Source organism: Sycon ciliatum, chromosome 5 (assembly GCF_964019385.1).
Source record: "Sycon ciliatum chromosome 5, ocSycCili1.1, whole genome shotgun sequence".
NCBI classification, from domain to species: domain Eukaryota; kingdom Metazoa; phylum Porifera; class Calcarea; order Leucosolenida; family Sycettidae; genus Sycon; species Sycon ciliatum.
In genome coordinates this window covers 19,692,661-19,714,406 of record NC_088647.1, presented here as the reverse complement: position 1 = coordinate 19,714,406, position 21,746 = coordinate 19,692,661, and the positions used below count along the sequence as shown (strand labels likewise).

At 45.5% G+C, this 21,746-nt stretch overlaps 1 protein-coding gene and 1 long non-coding RNA gene across 2 annotated transcripts; both read right to left on the bottom strand.

Annotated features, from left to right (window-relative positions):
• Positions 1–987: 987 nt before the first annotated feature.
• Positions 988–2,968, bottom strand: LOC135816655 (uncharacterized). Its single transcript, XR_010553436.1, has 3 exons — positions 2,832–2,968; positions 2,505–2,536; positions 988–1,377 (listed from the first exon to the last, which is right to left on the bottom strand). It is a non-coding gene; the product is annotated as an uncharacterized LOC135816655 (long non-coding RNA).
• A 12,516-nt stretch (positions 2,969–15,484) lies between these two features.
• Positions 15,485–16,384, bottom strand: LOC135816878 (beta-1,4-galactosyltransferase 3-like). Its single transcript, XM_065329979.1, has one exon. It carries the CDS (start codon positions 16,382–16,384, stop codon positions 15,485–15,487), a length of 900 nt encoding a protein of 299 aa, XP_065186051.1.
• Positions 16,385–21,746: the final 5,362 nt, after the last annotated feature.

Genomic DNA, 21,746 nt, shown 5'->3' with positions numbered 1-21,746 from the left:
CACTATCGAGTCGAGTATCGAGTACTCTATAAGCACACATGCGCATATATGTCAGTACCACATACCCATTTTTTGCACACCATTTACGCAATTCAATATCCTTCAATAAACACAAATTTTCATTGCAAAGCCACATGGACGACGGATGTGTACGTCGCGATCAAGTTTTTTATTTATTTATTTATCGAGTCCTTTTTTGATATCGAGTCGAGTACTCAACGAGCGGGTACTCGAGTACTCGGCGTACTCGTTTCAGCAAGAGTCCATAACCCAAGAGTATGCAACTGTGATCTCTTTTCTATGGGCCAACCGCGCGGCGCGCTGCCTTCATTACATCATTCAGCTGCAGTCCGCGCACTGCGGAAAATCAAACACCGCACTTTCCCTCTAGTTTGAAATGAACTTTCGTACGGAACTGGAGTTCACGCGCCATAACTCAGAGATTGTGTAGGTACTGGAACGAATCGGGCAAAAACGGATGGGCTCGTGCGAGAAATTGAGAGTTTGAATGCATGCTTTCAGAGCGTGATGAAGGCAAGTTACGTAATGAAGGCAGCGCGCCACGCATGCACCCATCATCACAGTTGCATACTCTTGGGTTATGGACTCTTGGTTTCAGCACTAGTTTTTATTGCTATAATTTCTTTCGTTTTTTTCTGTCACCAATTAATGGAATGCCCTATATCAATATGGAAATGATGGCCTTCACATCGATACCGTATTATACGCATGATGTGCAAGCCTTTTCTTGCAGAAAATGGCACTAGCATAATGCATGTTCTTCGGCGGGGAAACATGTGAGTCGTGGTCTGGTGGTGGTGATACTTTTTTTATACGGAGGTCAGTCTGTGCATGTTGCAACAGAATTTCATGACTGTAATAACATTTTCTTGCCTTTCAGATATTTCAGATTTCCCCACCCTCGATCAGATTTATTTGAGAAATGTAGCTAGGTGCATGTCGCAGATGTTTTTGTTGATTCTGTGTTCATAAGGGGCCGTCCAAGGTTACCAATAGTATTTTCAAAACTAAAAGTTTTCGTTTGGGGGCGAGTTTGAAGGAGTTTCGTTTTGAAAATAATTATTGAATGCAGATGGAGAATGCCCAGTTACTTTTGGGTGTCGAAAATTGACATCAATATTTTATTGGGATTCGTTTTACCTGTAGAAAAGGTAGGTGGGTGGGTGCTGATAAATACTAAAACTTTTCGTTTTGCAAAAACTATCGGTAACCCCGGACGGCCCCTAATGGTTTATAATCATGGGTTATCGTGATAAGGTCATCCTGCATCATATTGCACTGAAATGGTAATCCTGTTGATGACGATACAACTTTTGGAAGTAGTTCAATGACTTCAAACTGTTAGTCCACGATTTTCTAAAACAAAACAGCAAAGGAGGAACAATAAACATGTATTATAATGTAAACGAATACATTGCCGAGTCCAAAACCTCGTTCCAACAACTACACTGATCCTGAGGAGAAAAGGGGCAAGGCTATGGTTGGAGGTACTGAGAGATAAACAAGGCACTCCACAATAATAAAATCTTACACATCTTTTGGTGAGTATGAATGATATCCAGTCGAACCTCTTTAGGACGAACACCAAGGGACCGATGGTATTTATTCTGTGAGCTTAACCTATTTTATAACCAGAGAATACAATTATATCTCCAATAGACATACGAATAGATTTCTTCTACAGCGAAAGATTCTAAGCCACACCGACTCATTGACTGGTCTTGTATGAAACAATTGAGTCACTAGAGAGATTCTGCAAAACGAAAATGCGTACAAACTTTCGCTCTACATCATGAAGTGCGAAACTTCGCACCTTTGTACGCGAAACTTGCAGGGAACGCGAAATGAACTGTCGTAGGAAATTTCGTGAGATCAGGTCATGGCGTACGTGCACTTGTCCCGCGCACACTACGAAAATGTGCAGAACGCAAACTTCGTGCAAAAATTCGCACACTTTCGCAAGGACTGTCGCGAAACTTCGTTCGAATTTTCGTTTTCCAGAATTTCTCTACTGAACCTTTCTTTAGCAACATGACGGCAACTGAAACAGCAACAGAGAAAGTACGATACATGTACTCCACATTCTTACAGGTACTACAAACAGATTGAAGATCGTAATTCTTGCTTTGGCGGCACGAAACTTTATTTGGGGTAGTGCAATCTCGCCGGTACTCACAAATCAAACAGACCAGACTTGAGTAAACAAATCCAATCATACAAGTACGAGATTTTAACGAGACGAGACTGCACCCATTGGCTTGTTTCGTATGAAACAAACAAGTTACTGAACCTCTCCACAATAGAGATTTCCCCTGATATGCGAATTAATTTTGCAAACTCGGTCAATTGGTACTTGAACCTTTCCCTCCAGATTGGGAACTGCCAACGATAGTATGCCACTGACCAGTGCCTTACTTGTAACGTACCAATGTACAATGAATAATATATGAGTATTTCGACAACACATCTAACATAAGCCTTACCGTCAAGAAGTTGAACTCGCGTTCTTCGCACACTGTAGACAAGGGCAAAGAGATAAAAATGGATCTAAATCCGAATAAAATAAGCACACGTTTCCGTAAATGAAAGGTGAACATAAGCAAATGAATCGAAGGAAACTTAGAGATCACCTGTCCTCGAGTATTCCGTAAAAGGAGGCCTCGCAGCTCGGCAGCAGAAAAGCAAAATTTAGAAAAGAGATCCTGTCAACTTTTCCATTATTTATTGCATTCCGCCCCAAAAGCAGCACACTTTTCCTGAATGAAAGAGTCAACACAAGCAAATGAATCAAAGGCAACTGGTCAACTCACCTGTCATTGAGTAATTTTCCGCGAAAGGAGGTCTCAGCAGCGCCGAAACGAAATAAGCCAGGCCATGAGACGAAATATCCGAAACAGCTCATGCAAGAAGCAGTTCCAAAGAAGGAAGCAATTAGTTCCTCGCGCATGCACATCCGAACACGGATCCGCGGACTGCATGCATGCACTGAACACAATGTCTGCCGTGCACGTGCACAGCACATGCACACGGCTACCACGCGTTGGTACATGGTAGATCTAATACCGAGCGCCTTACGTAGAGACTTACGTAGCCTAAGCGAAATACCGAGCACCTTACGTAGAAACTTACGTAGCATAGCGATGTCGTTTTTTCTGCCATGTGAACACAATAATAGAAAAGCTGACAGGATCGCTTTTCTAAATTCCCGCGGGCAAATTTTGGTCACCCGCAGGAATATCTCCATGGTGCCTTTCCTGTAAACGTGGATTTGCCTGTCGTGTGAATCGAGGTTAAGATGCACGTTATTTCTGACGTGACGCGAAAGTTCAGTTCGCGTTATTTGCTCGCACGTCGAAAAATCAACGCGAGTGACATGCTGTTCACGTCGAAATTTGGAGTTTTACGCCAAATTTGACGTGAAATTGCGCGTCACGTCGGAAATAACGTGCATCTTAACCTCTCTAACGGAAGTATTTTCACTTCGACCATACACACCTTGCTCACGCTGCATACTGCTGAGAGTTCTGCGGTACTGGAGCTAGATTTCCAACTCCACAAGTTGAGAGCCACCCTATCGGTTTCTGGTTCTTAAGCGGGATTCACAGAAGCTTTTTTGCGATGCGACACGCGATGCGACGCGATCTGCGATGGATGCGTGCGATGCGAACTCGCGAAATACCATTCACAGAAGAAGTCAGCGATGCGACAAAGTTTTGCTGATTTGGGTACGTCACCATGATATTCGCGCGGTTTGACACAACTTGTAAAAATTTAAAGGCAACTCTTGCACCTTTGTACAACTTTGCTGTAGAAAAGGTCAAAATCGTACACCAAATCGCTTGTCGCATCGCATCGCATCGCAAAAGTTGAGCCAAGCTCAACTTCTGCGCGTGCGATGGCATGCGATGGCCCAGTTGCGTCAGTTGCGTGGGGTGCGACATGGCTGCGATTTGGGGTTTTCCCGGTTTCGCGGCAGTAGAAGGTAACAGGAGGGTTTGAGAACAAAGTTGACCCGGAAGTGACCTTGTCATGTTTTGACAGGCTGTGGTTTGACCTTGTCAATTTGTGGTTTGACCTTGATTACTTTACCGTGACATCCGTCAAATAGTGTTACAAGATCACGTGTAACACCCGTGTACTGCGATGTAGTTGTGTTACCATAACTTTTGTAGAAAGTGTGACTTTAACTTTGAAAAGTGTGACGGTAACTTTGAAAAGTGTTTGTTGTGCTGTTACAATAATTTTTTGAAACTGTATCAATGAAATGTCTTTTATTTTTATTACAAACTCTGTTTTATCATTATTTGTTAAACTGTGTGCGTGCAACAAACTCTGTTTTCCCTCTGGAGTGTCACGGCGAGCACCACCACCAAACCTGATACTCCACGAGCAAAGCAATGCATCACCGTTGTAAACATGCTCGACTCTGCATGAAGCAGCAGCAGGTTAGTGTAACAAACTCTGCTTTCCCTCTGGAGTATCACGGTGAGCACCACCACCACCACCACCACCACCACCAAACCTGATACTCCACGAGCAAAGCAATGCATCACCGTTGTAAGCCTGCTCGACTCTGCATGAAGCAACAGGTTAGCCGGCAATGACAAATTGAAGAGAGGTACCACTGCGAAGAAGACGATCACTTGCGCGCTACTCGAAGAGAGGTACATGTACTCAGGATGTAGCCCTGTGAAGAAGACGATCACCTGCGATACATCTGAAATGAATGAATGATGCGATGCATCAGCTAGCCGTCTAGCGTCGTGTTTGAGTAAAGGTGAAGTGATGTGCGCTCAAGTGCATGGATCTACGCTAACTATTCACGGTCTGCGAGTACTTGTCATGCACAAACTTGTCGGACAGGTAGAACAATGCTGAAGACAAGGTGTCAAGTCTGTCCGTGTAGTTACTTTTAAAAGTGCTTGACTGTGTTGTGCATGTACATGTAAGGGCTTAGAGGTTTTCGGTGGAAGCATGCAGAATTGAAAGAGCGTTTGCACTAGTTTGAGAACAAATGTGCACGGTGGTAAATGTCTCAAGCTGTTTGTGGACAATTGCCTCACCTCGTGATGGAGAAAATGCAAGCACATGCATACTGAGACCACGAGCGCTCACCTCGTGATGAAGAAAATGCCTCCGCCTGCACCGCCTCCGAACGAGGAAAAGTGTTGGCACAACCATCAGGTTGTGAGTGAAGGACAGTACGTGTGTACGACTTGTGGACTGGTGCTGGGTAACGTCTTAATGGCCGAAGTGAACTTCTTCGATCGTTGTGTACTCCCGAGATCGTACGCCGCTCGTGAACGTCTGAGTGCTGTGGACAAGCATCTGATTAGATTCATGGAGCGCACGGGAGTGCAGGTGCAGCTTCACGGTGTTCAAGAGCGGCTGCAGTTCATGAAGAAGGACAGCGGCTATAAAAGTCTGAACTATGCCATCGCTCTGAGCTGCATCTGTCATGAGGATAAAGCAGCCTGTTATGCACTGAGATCTTATCTATCGAAAAGCAACGTGTCATGGGCACGGTCCAGTCGACTCGTCAGCTGCATGCCTAGACAGTTTTCTGATATTTGGCTCCGGCATCTCTTGATCAATGCCAAGCCCTTGACACGCCGTCAGTCATCCAGATTGAATGAAAACCTTGACAAGTTCAGTAGGGAGCAGAACGACGCAATGAGACTCCTGATCGAGTCTTACGGCTGTGGCAGTGATAGGCATGTTGACTCGCTACCGGACGATCTACGATGTGCTCTTTATAGATTTTCATGCGCCTGGTGCTGTTCCATCCACGTCTCCTTGATCACATCGAGATATTATAAGATCACGATGATCGTTTGTCCGGTACTCATTTGTTCTTTTACAGTTTAGTGAACAACCTTTACTTTCTGTCCGCCTCACCATGAACGCTATGGATATCGGTATTTGGATGCTGCTGAGCAAGCACGATGAGAGTAGTTGCGTGCTCCGATCGCTGCTACATTGTGTGGCTCTGAAAGGCCTGTGTCCCGTCGAAGACCTCCAGACGGTGGCGAAAGATGAGCGTCTGGAGGTGATCTGGAGACTGGCTCGTAACCTTGCCAGGGATCGCAGGGTCGACTTGATTGCCGCGACGCAAGTGCTGCTTTCTGAGCAAGTGTTGGCGGATGGAGGCGCACTGCTGCCGCACTACCTGGAGCGGATATTCGCAATCATGAGCGAACGTTGGATTGACGATGCAAGGCTGGGACTTCTCATCACCCCCCTCGCTCATCTGATCGTGATATGTGAGCAGGCCGTAATCACGATGCAACCTGCCATTGCCAGCAAGATCATCGCGTGCTACGAGCACGAGCTACACCGAGTACCCGTGAGACAGTGCCGGCAACACAGCGGATCAGGGAACATTTTACTTTGTGCTATGCAATTTGTATTTTTGTATCACTGATTTATTTACATTGTAATTGATGATCAATATCGTCATGAGCATCATCATCATCATCATCATCATCAGAAACATAATCAATGTTCTTGATAAATGAAACGATATTAATTGTAAATGCGAAAGTTTTTGTATACTCCTGTGATGGTATCATCCATTATGAGCACGGCTTGGTGATGATAAATGGGGCGAGTCCTGAACGCAAGCGTGCACTTGTTCTTGCGAGGTATCTCCTTGTGTGAGATCCAGTAGCGCTGTTCGTTCGCTCCAAGCTCTTCTGCGTTTGCGGGGTATCCCACCAGCATGTACAGTCCAACGGGTATGATAGTAGCTCCATCCAGTGATTTTTCAAAGGGAAACTCCACAAGTACCAGCGATGTGTTGGCATGATTTTCCTGTAGGGTATCCTCCACGATACGCACCGTAGGAGCTGCACTCCTCTCACCAGGCGGTCCACGTTGTCCAGCTTCTCCAACAGGCCCTTGCAGACCTTGCTCTCCTCGTACTCCTTGCAGACCTTGTGGACCCGGGGACCCTTTCAGTGACGCAGTAACAACCCACTCGGTATCGTTTAGCTTTTCGTAGACGAGTCCACTGTCAGAGTTGTGGAAAAAGTCACCCACCCTGCCATCATGCGTGTTCATTACTCATCACCTTCTTTCGTTGCCCTCTAGCCTGAACTGGCATGTTCTTGAGGCAGCTATCCTTTAGCCTCGTCTTCGATCGTGATGTATAAAAGCATCCTGTCATAGCAAACCGCTCATCAGTTATTGCCGAAGAAAATGAAGCGGAGACTTGAGAACGTAGAGGAAGGGGGGCCCTCTCCGAGAGCACCCAGAGAGTCGCGAATGAATCTCCAGCGCAGCGCACCGCGTGGATACTAGAAAGAGTATCGCGCCGAGCTGAATGAAGACGACATGGATGTGTTGAGCGTGCTCAACGACCTGATTCCGGATATCACGGAAACAATGGTGCACGAGCTGCAGACGCAACAGTACAAAGCCGTGCTGGTGGCCTGCGTACAGATGGAGAAGGTCGACGCGACCGGTTGATCCACCGTCACCTCTCCATTTTTCCGGAGTAAAGCGCAGACTGTGCATCAAGCCTTGGAAGTGGAGGACGTACTGAAGTCGTCCATCGACCACATTATTCAGAAGCTGGAAGCCTGGATTAGTGAAGGATCCGGTTGGGTCGTAATCCAAGTGAAGAGCGTCCACTTGGACATTGCTCGCTACCGACCGATGCGCATCTCATCCTATCTGCCCCTACCAAAAACTATAGCCGCATCGAGAGCAGTCGTCAAAGTGAGGAACCGTGACGATCAATGTCTGAAGTGGGCTGTTCTATGAGCACTACACCCGGCAGCCGATCACGTTGATCGAGTGACCAACTATATGCCGTATGCTAACATTCTCGATGTCACGGAAGTAGATTTTCCGGCTTCTCTCGTCGACGTTTACAAGGTAAGGTTCACTTGATCGAGTCCTTGTCACATGTCGTTGTTTTGTGAAGTGGCTGTCTTGAAGTCATGACAACTTGCTCGCATCTGACGTCTCAAGCAACGACGTTTGCTGTTGTTGTTGTGGTTGTTGTTGTTGTTGTTGTTGTTGTTGTTGTTGTTGTTGTTGTTGTTGTTGTTGTTGTTGTTGTTGTTGTTGTTGTTGTTGTTGTTGTTGTTGTTGTTGTTGTTGTTGTTGTTGTTGTTGTTGTTGTTGTTGTTGTTGTTGTTGTTGTTGTTGTTGTTGTTGTTGTTGTTGTTGTTGTTGTTGTTGTTGTTGTTGTTGTTGTTGTTGTTGTTGTTGTTGTTGTTGTTGTTGTTGTTGTTGTTGTTGTTGTTGTTGTTGTTGTTGTTGTTGTTGTTGTTGTTGTTGTTGTTGTTGTTGTTGTTGTTGTTGTTGTTGTTGTTGTTGTTGTTGTTGTTGTTGTTGTTGTTGTTGTTACCGTGCAGGTGGAAAAAGCCAATGACTTGTCCATCAACGTCTTTGGATATGAGGATGATCTTTGTCCACTCAAATTGACAGGCGCAGACGATGCCATCAACCTGCTGGTCATCCACGATGGTGGCGTCAACCACTTTGCGTGGATTAAGAACTTCAGTGCGCTGTGTGCCCATCAGCGGAAGAAGAAGGCAAGAGTGCATTTCTGCATGCGTTGCCTCTCTTCACACAACAGTGTCGAGACGCTCGAACGACACCAACGGTACTGCAAAGATGTAAAGTTTGCTGCCGTTGAAATGCCCGAGCCGGGCGAAAAATTGATGTTCAAGGACATCGTCAAGGTGATGAAAATGCCCTACGTCATCTACGCTGGCACCGAATGCCTGGTGAAGCCATGTTCGGCGCAGCATGGCCCACGCGCCGTTCGAGATGCTGAGCATGTTCCGTGTGGCGTGTCATACGTCACAGTGAGAACTGATGGAAGGCTGATGAACCGCTTCATGTACAGAGGTAGTATCACACCTCCATCGAATGACTAGTCTGACTTAGATCAATCAACAGCATGTTGTATGTTCATAAGCCTGATGATGATGATGATGAGTGCTGTCTTTGCAATTACCTGTATACCTGCATTATACAACTATTGTGTGTGTGTACTTGTTCTTGTTTGTTGCTTTCAGGGCCGGATGCGATAAGCACGTTGTTCGAGGCACTTGCAGAGGAGGAGGAGGAGCGCATCAAAGACGATCTGGTGGAGCGTGACATGATCATCACCGAACAACAGCAGGGAGAGTTTCGCAACGCCTCGGAGTGCTGGGCGTGTCATAGGCCACTCAGGCGATGATAGGGTACGTGATCATGATCATATCACGGGTCTGTATCGTGGAGCAGCGCATGCATCCTGTAACCTTAAGATGAGGATTGTGCGGGACACTCAGATCATCCCGGTCATCTTCCACAATCTCAAGGGTTACGACGCTCACCTGCTCGTATCTAGCATTGGACTCACCGCTATCGAAACCGAGCGCTATGTTGATAGAACCGGACGGACGCGAGCGTTCAAGAAGGGAAAGATTGGTGTGATACCGAATAACATGGAGCGCTACGTGTCCTTCACATGGGGACACTTTCGCTTCATCGACAGCCTGGCCTTCCTGAATACGTCTTTGGAGAAGCTGGTGAGCAACACGCCACGTGATTCCTTTGCACACCTCTCATCCCTGGTGGCACGGCATGCAACTCGTATGAACAGCAGCAGCAGCAATGAGGAGCTGTTCGACCTTTTGCGTCGCAAGGGTGTGTATCCGTATGAGTATATGGACGACTTCACCTGTACCCCCGAGTCACCACGATCGTCTCAACGACTATCCCCCGGCTCCAGAGTGCGTGAGCATCGCGGAGGATTTGCTCTCACCCTACCAGCAAGATTTGCTCGAACAGACCCCGGTCAGCGGTTTAGGAGTGGCGAAACTCGTACCGCATCTGATGCCAAAGCATAGATACGTCCTACACTACCGCAACTTGCAGCTCTACCGCCAGCTAGGACTAACCATTGGTACAGTCCACCGAGTCTTGAGCTTCACTCAACAGCCCTGGATGAAACCCTACATTACCCTTAACACGGAGAGACGCAGAACCGCCCACAACGACTTTGAAAAGGACTTTTATAAACTAATGAACAACGCGGTGTTTGGGAAAACAATGGAGAACGTCAGAAGGCGCCACAACATCAAACTGTATCGAGACGAGGAGGAGGAGGAGGAAGACAGCATCGTCAATGCCATTGCCAAGCCGACGTGCGTTCGTCATGTGCTGTTCGAGAACGGACTGGCGGGTGTCGAGAACAAGAAGACCAAGGTCACGCTGTGCAAACCAGTCTACGTGGGCATGTGCGTCCTGGAACCTAGCAAGGAGCTCATGTACCGGTTCTACCACCTGGAGCTCAAAGCCCGTTACGGAGATCGAGTGCATCTTCTGTACACAGACACGGACTCGCTTGTGCTGCAGTTCAACACCGAAGATCTCTACGCCGACATGGATGCTACGCTAGATCTGTGTGACACCAGCAATTTCCCCACGGATCACCGTCTGCGCAGTGACACCAACAAAAAGGTCGTCGGCAAATTTAAGGACGAACTCGGCGGAAAGCTCATGACCGAGTTTGTAGCACTGCGCAGTAAGATGTATTGCTACGACGGAGAGGAGAGTGGACGGCGAGCAAAGGGTGTGAAGAAGACTGTAACTCGCAAGTTTACGATCCAGGACTATCGACAGTGTTTGCAGACGAAGAAGGCGACGCAGCATCCCATGACCAACTTGAGGAGCCATCGTCATACCATCTTCACCGAGACCACCACCAAGCTATCGCTGTCACCGTTCGATAGCAAGCGATACATACTAGCGGATGGCATATCAACGTTGGCCTATGGACACTTCAGGATTTAGAAAATTTTGAGAAACGTGTCATTATCAGGCATTTTTCCTCTCTGTACATACATCACCTTTTTATTTTCTGAGTACGCTACAAGTCACTTGCATGTTTGCATACATGCGGCTCTCCTCTGCTGCCACCACTGCCAACCACTCCAGCCCACTGTAAACACTGTCCTACTGCTGCTGCTGCTTGCAATGCTATACGCCTCTCATCCACCTCTGTACAGGATGACTCTACGTCATGACTGTAGATGTTTTATTCATTTTTTGTTTTGTTTTTTTGTTTGTTTTTGTTTTGAATAATAAATGATGAGTTCAATCCACTCCATCCAGCTCGTCCCAGAGCATGCAGCAGTCAAGAGTTACCATGGTTACAGGACTCTCCATGTCTCTCAAGGGGGGGGGGCATGCACACAGTATGAAGGATACAGTTCACTGTATCCTACAATCTCTCTACAGAGTGAGAGCTAAAGATAAGCACACACACACACACACACACACACACACAGAGGAGACTCGGTCGGCCGGAATGAAACTTTTTTTGGATACTTTTTTTGGTTCCTCAATCGTTGTGGTATTGATGGACAAGAGCACCTACACATGTACATATACATTGTACATTATATCATGGCAAGGATCAATGTCAAAGTTAGTTGACTGACTCACTGTTCTTGTACAGCATGTGGTGTATTCCTGTTTTCGTACACCCTGAGAAATCAAGCAAACAGTTCGAGTCCTCCAGCTCCGTTATTCTGGCTCGTATCGACCCCGAAGGTTTTCGAGCCGACAGCTGAGAAGCTCTGCTACCTTGTAGGTGTTTCGATTGTGGAATTCGGTTGAGATTTGACTGAGTTATGACTCGTTGAATGCACTTGCACACATGGCATTGTCACCGTTTGCATACATTTGGGACCAAAAAAAGTTTCAGAATTTGGGAAAAAGTGGCCCGGTCGGGCGACCGGAAACAAGGTCATTATTTGTTTTGGCCTTATGTAATTGTGTTGATTCTTCACAAAATGTGTTATTTTGCCCGTACAAGAGGCTCAAGGCTTGTAGTTTCCGAGACGGACAGTATGCATGCATGGTAGTTGGTACAAATGTTGTACAATGTTGTTTTAGAATTTTGTTGGGTTTCCGGTACTACTACTACTGTACTATTGTTACTGCTGTACTAGCACAGTACAGTACGACGTCCTCGAAGAAATGTTTCTTGGCGAACAGCAACAGCAACCTTCTTCTTCGTTTTTTATTTTAATTTTTTTACTCGATTTTCTTTCATCGACACCATAGCTAGCCCTTGGCTGGATAATCCTCAAATAGAATGAAGACCATCACCAGGAGCTCCTTCGATCGCGGAACATGCCTATCTTGTATGTAAGTGTACGCTACGGTGTTGTTTATGTCGTTAATTTTTGCTCGGTTCATAGTTCATGGTGAGTGTATTTGACCTTTGGTATACTCGTGGCGGGGTAATTCCGTAAATACTTTGCAGATGTTGGCTTGTTCGCGCGCGCGCGCACGGTCTGGAAAATATCCTTGAAAATTAATTACGAGGTGATTTGTAATAATTTTACATGAAAGTAAAAAAGGCTATCATTCCGTTGCCCTGGCGAGTTTTGAAGTGTACATGGTCTCATTCTGTCACTATGTATGTCCTTTATCCACGAATGGACTTCTTGATTGATGGAACACCACAAACATGAGAGACACAGTGTGGGGTTGCTTTGCATGCATTCTTTCACCAAGAAAAAGTGTGTACAAAATTTTACAAGTCAGTAAAATAGGGTCTAACATAAACAAATATGACCTAAATATGTCAATAAGCTTGCAATGGGAAATCAAGATACATCTGAAGCAAGTTACATGCAGAGAAAGCAGACTGGTTTTGCAGGTTGCCCAACGTATTGGTTTCTGTACGTCGTCAACTGCGGTTCAAAATGATAGGGTATCTTTGACCGCCTGCCGGCATTGTAGAGCATGAGCACGCAGACCTTATCTTGCAGCTCCATTTGTTTCAGCTTGCAGTGCATCCTCATGCGTGAAATAACCACACAAAGCAAAGATACCATCCATGATGCGCGCCAGCCGTCCCATGACAGGGTGCCTTCGTGCATCTGGGCCACAGTGCAATTAACCGGCACATACTGACAATGTCGGGGCTTCCATACTCTATAAGACAAGTGCAGTGACTCCTTCACCTGATTCATATACTTCTGTGTTGGAAGAAGACTGCAGACCACCCTCAATGGGTGCTCCACCGTCAACAGCCAACATACATTCATGCCGCATTTCCTGCATTTGCACTTTGCCATCGTGAATCTCTACCACAGTACCAGCACTTCTGAGGTAGCAAGCTGAGTTTCATACGTAGGTCTACTGAACAGCTAATTATTTACCTGTATGCCATAAGCATCAGCAGCTTCGGACTTAGATTTGAATCACCTTTCATGATAGGTGAACGACACCTTTTGTCAAAATTGCAGTTTCTGACCTTCACCTTTTTGGCTAATCTCTTCTTCAGCTCTGCTACTTTGACGGTGTGACAGACTCAATACTCAGGGCATCGGTGACCAGCCTAGGGTTTCCACCTGCCATAGAACCCGTTTTAAGAAACTGTTACCCCAATGCCTTGCTTTTTCACGCTAGTAATTATGACTTTCAGCTATGCAAAATGCGAACATGATCACCTATCCAATACCGGTAGTCTATTATTATATTAATTATTCATATCTTTTTGCATCTTTCCCTCGAGTGGGTCTATTGTTATTAGGCAATTGTCTGTTATAGTCGCCACTATAAATAAAAATCCAATCCAATCCAATGCTCGCTGGCTCTTGGACGTCCTTCAAGCATCCATTGAGGGATATTTTACCTCATTGACTACAAATTCACGAATTTCGATCCATGATTGATATCTCTCAAGGCCGTGGAAGAAAACAATTCCGCTAAACGCTGCTGATGCTTACAAACTACAATACAATGGGAACTGACTTGTCTGTCGAACTAATAAAAACCGACTTCATGGGAAGAATGGAATCGCCCTCAACAATGACCGCACTATTGTTTTTAAGATTAACATCATTATTACTTCTGCGAATGGATTCGTTCCACAGGACCCAGGTAAGGAGCATCATCGACATGCGGTACCCTAAACGAATTAGCAATGACACTCTGTATAAGCGCTGCGGAGCTGTCCCCATCAGCGAGATGATCACAAGGCAGCGCTACAGTCTCGCTGGCCATATCTTTCGTTTGGCCCCAACTGCTCCTCCACAGTTGGCAGTGGATATGTATCTTCGCCTGGCCAACGACGAGGGCACTGAACGCTTTAGGGGTCGACCTCGGACGACTTTGGTAACGGTCTTGCAGACGGAACTGTTATCATGGCATGGACTTACCCTCCACCAGCCGCTAGATGTTGACGCAGTCCGCACAATGGCAGCGGATCGACAGGCATGGCGTGGAGCCCGCCCCACCTAACAGGACTGACCAGACATGTTGACTGTTGTATGCATATTCTATTTTATTTTATACTTTGGATGAAGTTTTCCATTAGTCATATTGGTGTTGTTGCTAACGGCTTTTGTTGACGTCACTTCTGTCATTTCATTGTATCGTATTACCAAGAGTCCATAAACAGTGTTTATGCACTCTTGGCTTTTAGCACTACGCAAAAAATTGCAAACCATGCACTCTTGACATCGTAAAAAAGAAGCCCTTAGACTGGAGCTCCCCCCCCCCAAACTAAAGTGTTACTTCAAAAACACGGCCCCACTAACCCCTGGGAAGTGAAACGGGAGAACATGAAAAGTACAATAGAAAACAATGGGAAGGTGGGTGGTGCTACAGGGTTGCTGTGTTGGTGAGTCTGGAGCCACTCCAAGGTTGTTGTTGTTGTTTATTCTATTTTACTTCACCAAGCGAACAGGCATTTCTGCCTTCTCACCAGGTCCGGAGACCTAGTTCCGACAAAATGATGAAGAGCATTCAGAAGAGTAAATGAAAATGTATCGTAGAGTAATTGGAAATGTATGTATAAAATGAATCATGGCAAGCACAACAACACCACAGCAACTCCACTGACCATTGGTCTCAGAATCAGCATGCCACAAGGGCACCAGAAAAAGGGGACGCATGGGAAAAAAGAAAAAGAAAATAGACGGATGCTTTCGCATCAGACGGTGCACATGTAGACGGAGAAAGAAGAAGAAAGAAGATGAAAGAAGAAAGAAGAAACCATAAGAGAAGCAAGATAGTATATACAAGAGAGATAATAGGGACGTTTAGCAATGCGAAAATTCGAACTTTTGGTGGTGGCGATATTTCGCGAAAATCTATTTCGAAAAAGAAAACTTGTGAGGTTTAGCAATGCGAAACGACTTTTTCTCGAAGCTATTTGAATCTTATAGTACCGTACCGTATATGCAGCTCAGTCTCAAGCAGGGGGCTGTAAAATTACTACTCCCTGTAGGGAAATGCGTACCGAGAAAAGAGAAAGTTACTTTCGCAAATCACTGCAACTTCGCGTCCAAGTTTTCGAAGTTTCGACCTTTGTTTCTGTACTCATTCCCAGACTCGAATTTTCTTTCGAACTTTCGCGTTGCTAAACGTCCTTAATGATGATAAGAGAGGGAAAGAAAATGTGTCTCTACGGGTAGTCCTGAAATGAAGATTATTATGACGTACGTACGTTCCTCCTTCTATCAGAGTACCTATCTGGATCCTCAGTGAGCCACATGTCAACAGAAATTAATATATAAGTTGGCTGCACATTACGCTTCAGCACTCGGTACTTAACTGTTGTCAGTCCCTCGGAAACAAACTTTCTGTACAAGGATAGTAATTCGAAGCGGTTGGTGGATTTCGCTTTGGACTTGATATTTCCCTTCTTCATGGCCACATAGCGACCAAGTGTCCGGTTGCGGCGCACAAAATCCGTCCCAATAGCTACAAGTCTCAGCTTTAGATCATTGTCCTCACCACCCCAGCCATAGAAACGGTTGTTGAAGCCATTGGCCTGGCGATATACGTCCGACTGCAGCAGGTTCACACCACCGTCTGCAGCTTCGGGCAAGTCCCAGTCGTACACATCAATGGCGGAGCTCAGCTGCCACGCCTTCCGCACCGGCGGTTCCTTGCAGTCATACGTGTTGTTCAGTTCCTGTGGGATAAGGTCAATGTCATGTATGCTCATGCAGTCAAACTTGTCCTCCCGATCTCGTCCAGAGTTTGCTTCGATGAAGCCAATGTTCAACAACGCTCCACGGTTAAAATTGGCCTTTCCAAGCTGTTCAATTACTAACACTTTGAACTGAATATTCTGCCTGGACAGAAACTTGTGAATTAGGGGAGCAAACTGCTGCAGCTGTTCAAGGCGATTTCGAAACGGCGCCACAATGGCCTCACGGGTCTGCTTCTTTGCTGAGCTGGGTTGCTGCGTATTGTGTCCAGCGGTGGGTGTTTCTATGCTCAGTTTCTTACTGGTATTGGGCTTAGGAGTGGTTGTTGACGCCCTCACAGCTGCACTGCTTAGTTTATCACTATTGTTGCTGCTAGCTCGTTCGAAATGAGCCATATAGATATACGCTTTTACTTCCTCTCCGACCGAAAGTTTCTTGGTCGGGAGAAGACATGCTGTGAATACTATCCCAAAGCCCAGTAACGCAAATACCAGCGATTCCAGAAACAATAGGTGTGGCTTCGAATCGGCAAATCCAGCCTTCATACTGTGCGCTCGGCTACATGTGGCGAAAGAGGTGCTGCTATCACTGCTAGTACTACAGCCGCCATACGCGACAGACTACAGAATTAAGTTGAAGGATCCATATGGCGTTCTCGATCAAGTGCAATCGGAAAACCAAGATTCAGTATCAACTTGATCTAGATAAACACATGGTCATTAGTTCGTTGAGAAGGAAGTCTTCACCGATGATCATTGTACACTGCCCAGCTAGCTTTCAGGTCAGCTGAAGTGGCCCCGCGCGCGCGGCACTGACCAGACTGGAGACTGGCCTGGCAAGGAGTGCACCTGTACGGTACGCGATTTACGACTGCCGGATTATGAATTCAAACGACCCTTTCTCTCTTGCTAGGTCTGCGATCCGGTGCGTTCGAGGATCACGCTCCGTTCGCCGCCGTCAGATCAACCTTGTGCCTGTCGACCTCGTCCAGGCTGAGGCTCGCCTTGCTACGCATTACTATTATAGCAATAAAAACTGCTTTATGGCAGTTTTCTAAAAAAAGTTATTGTGTTCTAGTCCATGGACCCCGTCTAAAAAGTAAGAAATTAACGAAATGTGATAGCTGAAAATTAAAATTTCACACAAAACCTCACAATAATCACAACACTTGAAATGCTGCTTTCAACACTAAACTTGTACTGCACCAACAATTGGCAACATGCATGCATAGGAAAGAGGATCACGAGGGGAAAAGGTCTTCTGCATGTAGCTTTTCATTCTGTGTGTGATTATTGTGAGGTTTTGTGTGAAATTTTAATTTTCAGCTATCACATTTCGTTAATTTCTTACTTTTTAGACGGGGTCCATGGACTAGAACACAATAACTTTTTTTAGAAAACTGCCATAAAGCAGTTTTTATTGCTATAATTTCTTTTGTTTTTTCTCATTCTGTCACCAAACAATGGAATGCCCTATATCAATATGTAAATGATGGCCTTCACATCATATCAATACCATATTACACGTATACGCATTGATGTGCAAGCCTTTTCTTGCAGAAAATGGCACTAGCATAATGCATGTTCTTCCGCGGGGAAACATGTGAGCAGTGGTGGTGATACTTTTTTTTTAAACGGAAGTCATTCTGTGCATGTTGCTGTTGCAGAATTTCATGACTCTGTCATATAATTGTCTTCCCTTTCAGATTTCTCCCCCTGAATCAGATTTATTTGAGAAATGTAGCCATGCGCCAGGTGCGTGTCGCAGATGTTTTTGTTGATTCTGTGTTTATAATTGTTTATAGTCATGGGTTATCGTGATAAGGTCATCCAGCATCATATTGAAACTGAAATCGTAATCCTGTTGATGTCGATACAACTTTTGGAAGTAGTTCAATGACTTCAAACTGTTAGTCCACGATTGTCTAAAACAACACAGCAAAGGAGGAACAATAAACATGTATTAAAATGTAAACGAATACATTGCTGAGTCCAAAACCTCGTTCCAACGACTACACTGATCCTGAGGAGAAAAGGGGCAAGGCTATGGTTGGAGGTACTGAGAGATAAACAAGGCACTCCACAATAATAAAATCTTACACATCTTTTGGTGAGTATGAATGATATCCAGTCGATTCTCTTTAGGACGAACACCAAGGGACCGATGGTATTTATTCTGTGAGCTTAACCTGTTTTATAACCAGAGAATACAATTATATCTCCAATAGACTTACGAATAGATTTCTTCTACAGCGAAAGATTCTAAGCCACACCGACTCATTGACTCGTCTCGTATGAAACAATTGAGTCACTAGAGAGATTCTGCAAAACGAAAATGCGTACAAACTCTCGCTCTACATCATGAAGTGCGAAACTTCGCACCTTTGGACGCGAAACTTGCAGGGAACGCGAAATGAACTGTCGTAGGAAATTTCGTGAGATCGGGTCATGGCGTACGTGCACTTGGCCCGCGCAAACTACGAAAATGTGCAGAACGCAAAGTTCGTGCAAAATTCGCACACACTTTCGCAAGGACTGTCGCGAAACTTCGTTCGAATTTTCGTTTTGCAGAACCTCTCTACTGAACCTTTCTTTAGCAACATGACGGCAACTGAAACAGCAACAGAGAAAGTACGATACATGTACTTCACATTCTTACAGGTACTACAAACAGATTGCAGATCGTAATTCTTGCTTTGGCGGCACGAAACTTTATTTGGGGCAGTGCAATCTCGGCGGTACTCACAAATCAAACAGCCCAGACTTGAGTAAACAAATCCAATCATACAAGTACGAGATTTTCACGAGACGAGACTGCACCCATTGGCTTTTTTCGTATGAAACAAACAAGTTACTGAACCTCTCCACAATAGAGATTTCCCCTGATATGCTATTATTTATTTTGCAAACTCGGCCCAGTCAATTGGTACTTGAACCTTTCCCTCCAGATTGGGAACTGCCAACGAAAGTATGCCACTGACCAGTGCCTTACTTGTAAAGTACCAATGTACAATGAATATGAGTATTTCGACAACACATCTAACATAAGCCTTACCGCCAAGAAGTTGAACTCGCGTTCTTCGCACACTGTAGACAAGGGCAAAAAGATAAAAATGGATCTAAATCCGAATAAAATCAGCACACGCTTCTGTAAATGAAAGGTGAACTTAAGCGAATGAATCGAAGGAAACCGGTCAACTTAGAGATCACCTGTCATCGAGTATTCCGTAAAAGGAGGCCTCGCAGCTCGGCAGCAGAAAAGCAAAATTTAGAAAAGAGATCCTGTCAACTTTTCCATTATTTATTGCATTCCGCCCCAAAATCAGCACACTTTTCCGGAATGAAAGAGTCAACACAAGCAAATGAATCAAAGGCAACTGGTCAACTCACCTGTCATTGAGTAATATTCCGCGAAAGGAGGTCTCAGCAGCGCCGAAACGAAATAAGCCAGGCCATGAGACGAAATATCCGAAACAGCTCATGCAAGAAGCAGTTCCAAAGAAGGAAGTTCCTCGAGCATGCACATCCGAACACGGATCCGCGGACTGCATGCACTGAACACAATGTCTGCCGTGCACGTGCACAGCACACGGCTACCATGCGTTGGTAGATCTAATACCGAGCACCTTACGTAGAGACTTACGTAGCCTATGTGAAATACCGAGCACCTTACGTAGAAAGTTACGTAGCATAGCGGTGTCGTTTTTTCTGCCATGTGAACACAATAATAGAAAAGCTGACAGGATCGCTTTTCTAAATTAGACTGTCTTCACAGCCATTTTAGCTCCCTCCTTATTGGACTGTTTTCACAGCCATTGTAGCTTCCTCCGTATAAGACTGTTTTCACAGCCATTTCAGCTCATTTTCTCTCGGTACTAAGCTCTTGACCTTGCGAACTAACTTTTGTCATGTGATTTTCTACATAAAATCTACGCAATCAAAAAATTCAAACGACCCACGTGCCCTTTGCTAGGTTACGACCAATCAGCAGCCTCGGAGAGCGGGCTTTGATATTCCATCCATCAAAGCCCGCTGCCATTGGCAACCTGCACGAGAAAACCATCAGAGCCCGCTGCCATTGGTAACTGTACGACAAAACCATCAAAGCCTTCATCATGCCCAATCTCAATCTTTTCAAGGTGATCTGGCTATAATTTATAAAGCGGGATTCACAGAAGCTTTTTTGCGATGCGACACGCGATGCGACAGCCGCGAGTAGAAGGTAACAGGAGGGTTTGAGGCCAAAGTTGACCCGGAAGTGACCTTGTCATGTTTTGACAGGCTGTGGTTTGACCTTGTCAATTTGTGGTTTGACCTTGATTACTTTACCGTGACATCCGTCAAATAGTGTTACAAGATCACGTGTAACACCCGTGTACTGCGATGTAGTTGTGTTACCATAACTTTTGTAGAAAGTGTGACTTTAACTTTGAAAAGTGTGACGGTAACTTTGAAAAGTGTTTGTTGTGCTGTTACAATAATTTTTTGAAACTGTATCAATGAAATGTCTTTTATTTTTATTACAAACTCTGTTTTATCATTATTTGTTAAACTGTGTGCGTGCAACAAACTCTGTTTTCCCTCTGGAGTGTCACGGCGAGCACCACCACCAAACCTGATACTCCACGAGCAAAGCAATGCATCACCGTTGTAAACATGCTCGACTCTGCATGAAGCAGCAGCAGGTTAGTGTAACAAACTCTGCTTTCCCTCTGGAGTATCACGGTGAGCACCACCACCACCACCACCACCACCACCAAACCTGATACTCCACGAGCAAAGCAATGCATCACCGTTGTAAGCCTGCTCGACTCTGCATGAAGCAACAGGTTAGCCGGCAATGACAAATTGAAGAGAGGTACCACTGCGAAGAAGACGATCACTTGCGCGCTACTCGAAGAGAGGTACATGTACTCAGGATGTAGCCCTGTGAAGAAGACGATCACCTGCGATACATCTGAAATGAATGAATGATGCGATGCATCAGCTAGCCGTCTAGCGTCGTGTTTGAGTAAAGGTGAAGTGATGTGCGCTCAAGTGCATGGATCTACGCTAACTATTCACGGTCTGCGAGTACTTGTCATGCACAAACTTGTCGGACAGGTAGAACAATGCTGAAGACAAGGTGTCAAGTCTGTCCGTGTAGTTACTTTTAAAAGTGCTTGACTGTGTTGTGCATGTACATGTAAGGGCTTAGAGGTTTTCGGTGGAAGCATGCAGAATTGAAAGAGCGTTTGCACTAGTTTGAGAACAAATGTGCACGGTGGTAAATGTCTCAAGCTGTTTGTGGACAATTGCCTCACCTCGTGATGGAGAAAATGCAAGCACATGCATACTGAGACCACGAGCGCTCACCTCGTGATGAAGAAAATGCCTCCGCCTGCACCGCCTCCGAACGAGGAAAAGTGTTGGCACAACCATCAGGTTGTGAGTGAAGGACAGTACGTGTGTACGACTTGTGGACTGGTGCTGGGTAACGTCTTAATGGCCGAAGTGAACTTCTTCGATCGTTGTGTACTCCCGAGATCGTACGCCGCTCGTGAACGTCTGAGTGCTGTGGACAAGCATCTGATTAGATTCATGGAGCGCACGGGAGTGCAGGTGCAGCTTCACGGTGTTCAAGAGCGGCTGCAGTTCATGAAGAAGGACAGCGGCTATAAAAGTCTGAACTATGCCATCGCTCTGAGCTGCATCTGTCATGAGGATAAAGCAGCCTGTTATGCACTGAGATCTTATCTATCGAAAAGCAACGTGTCAT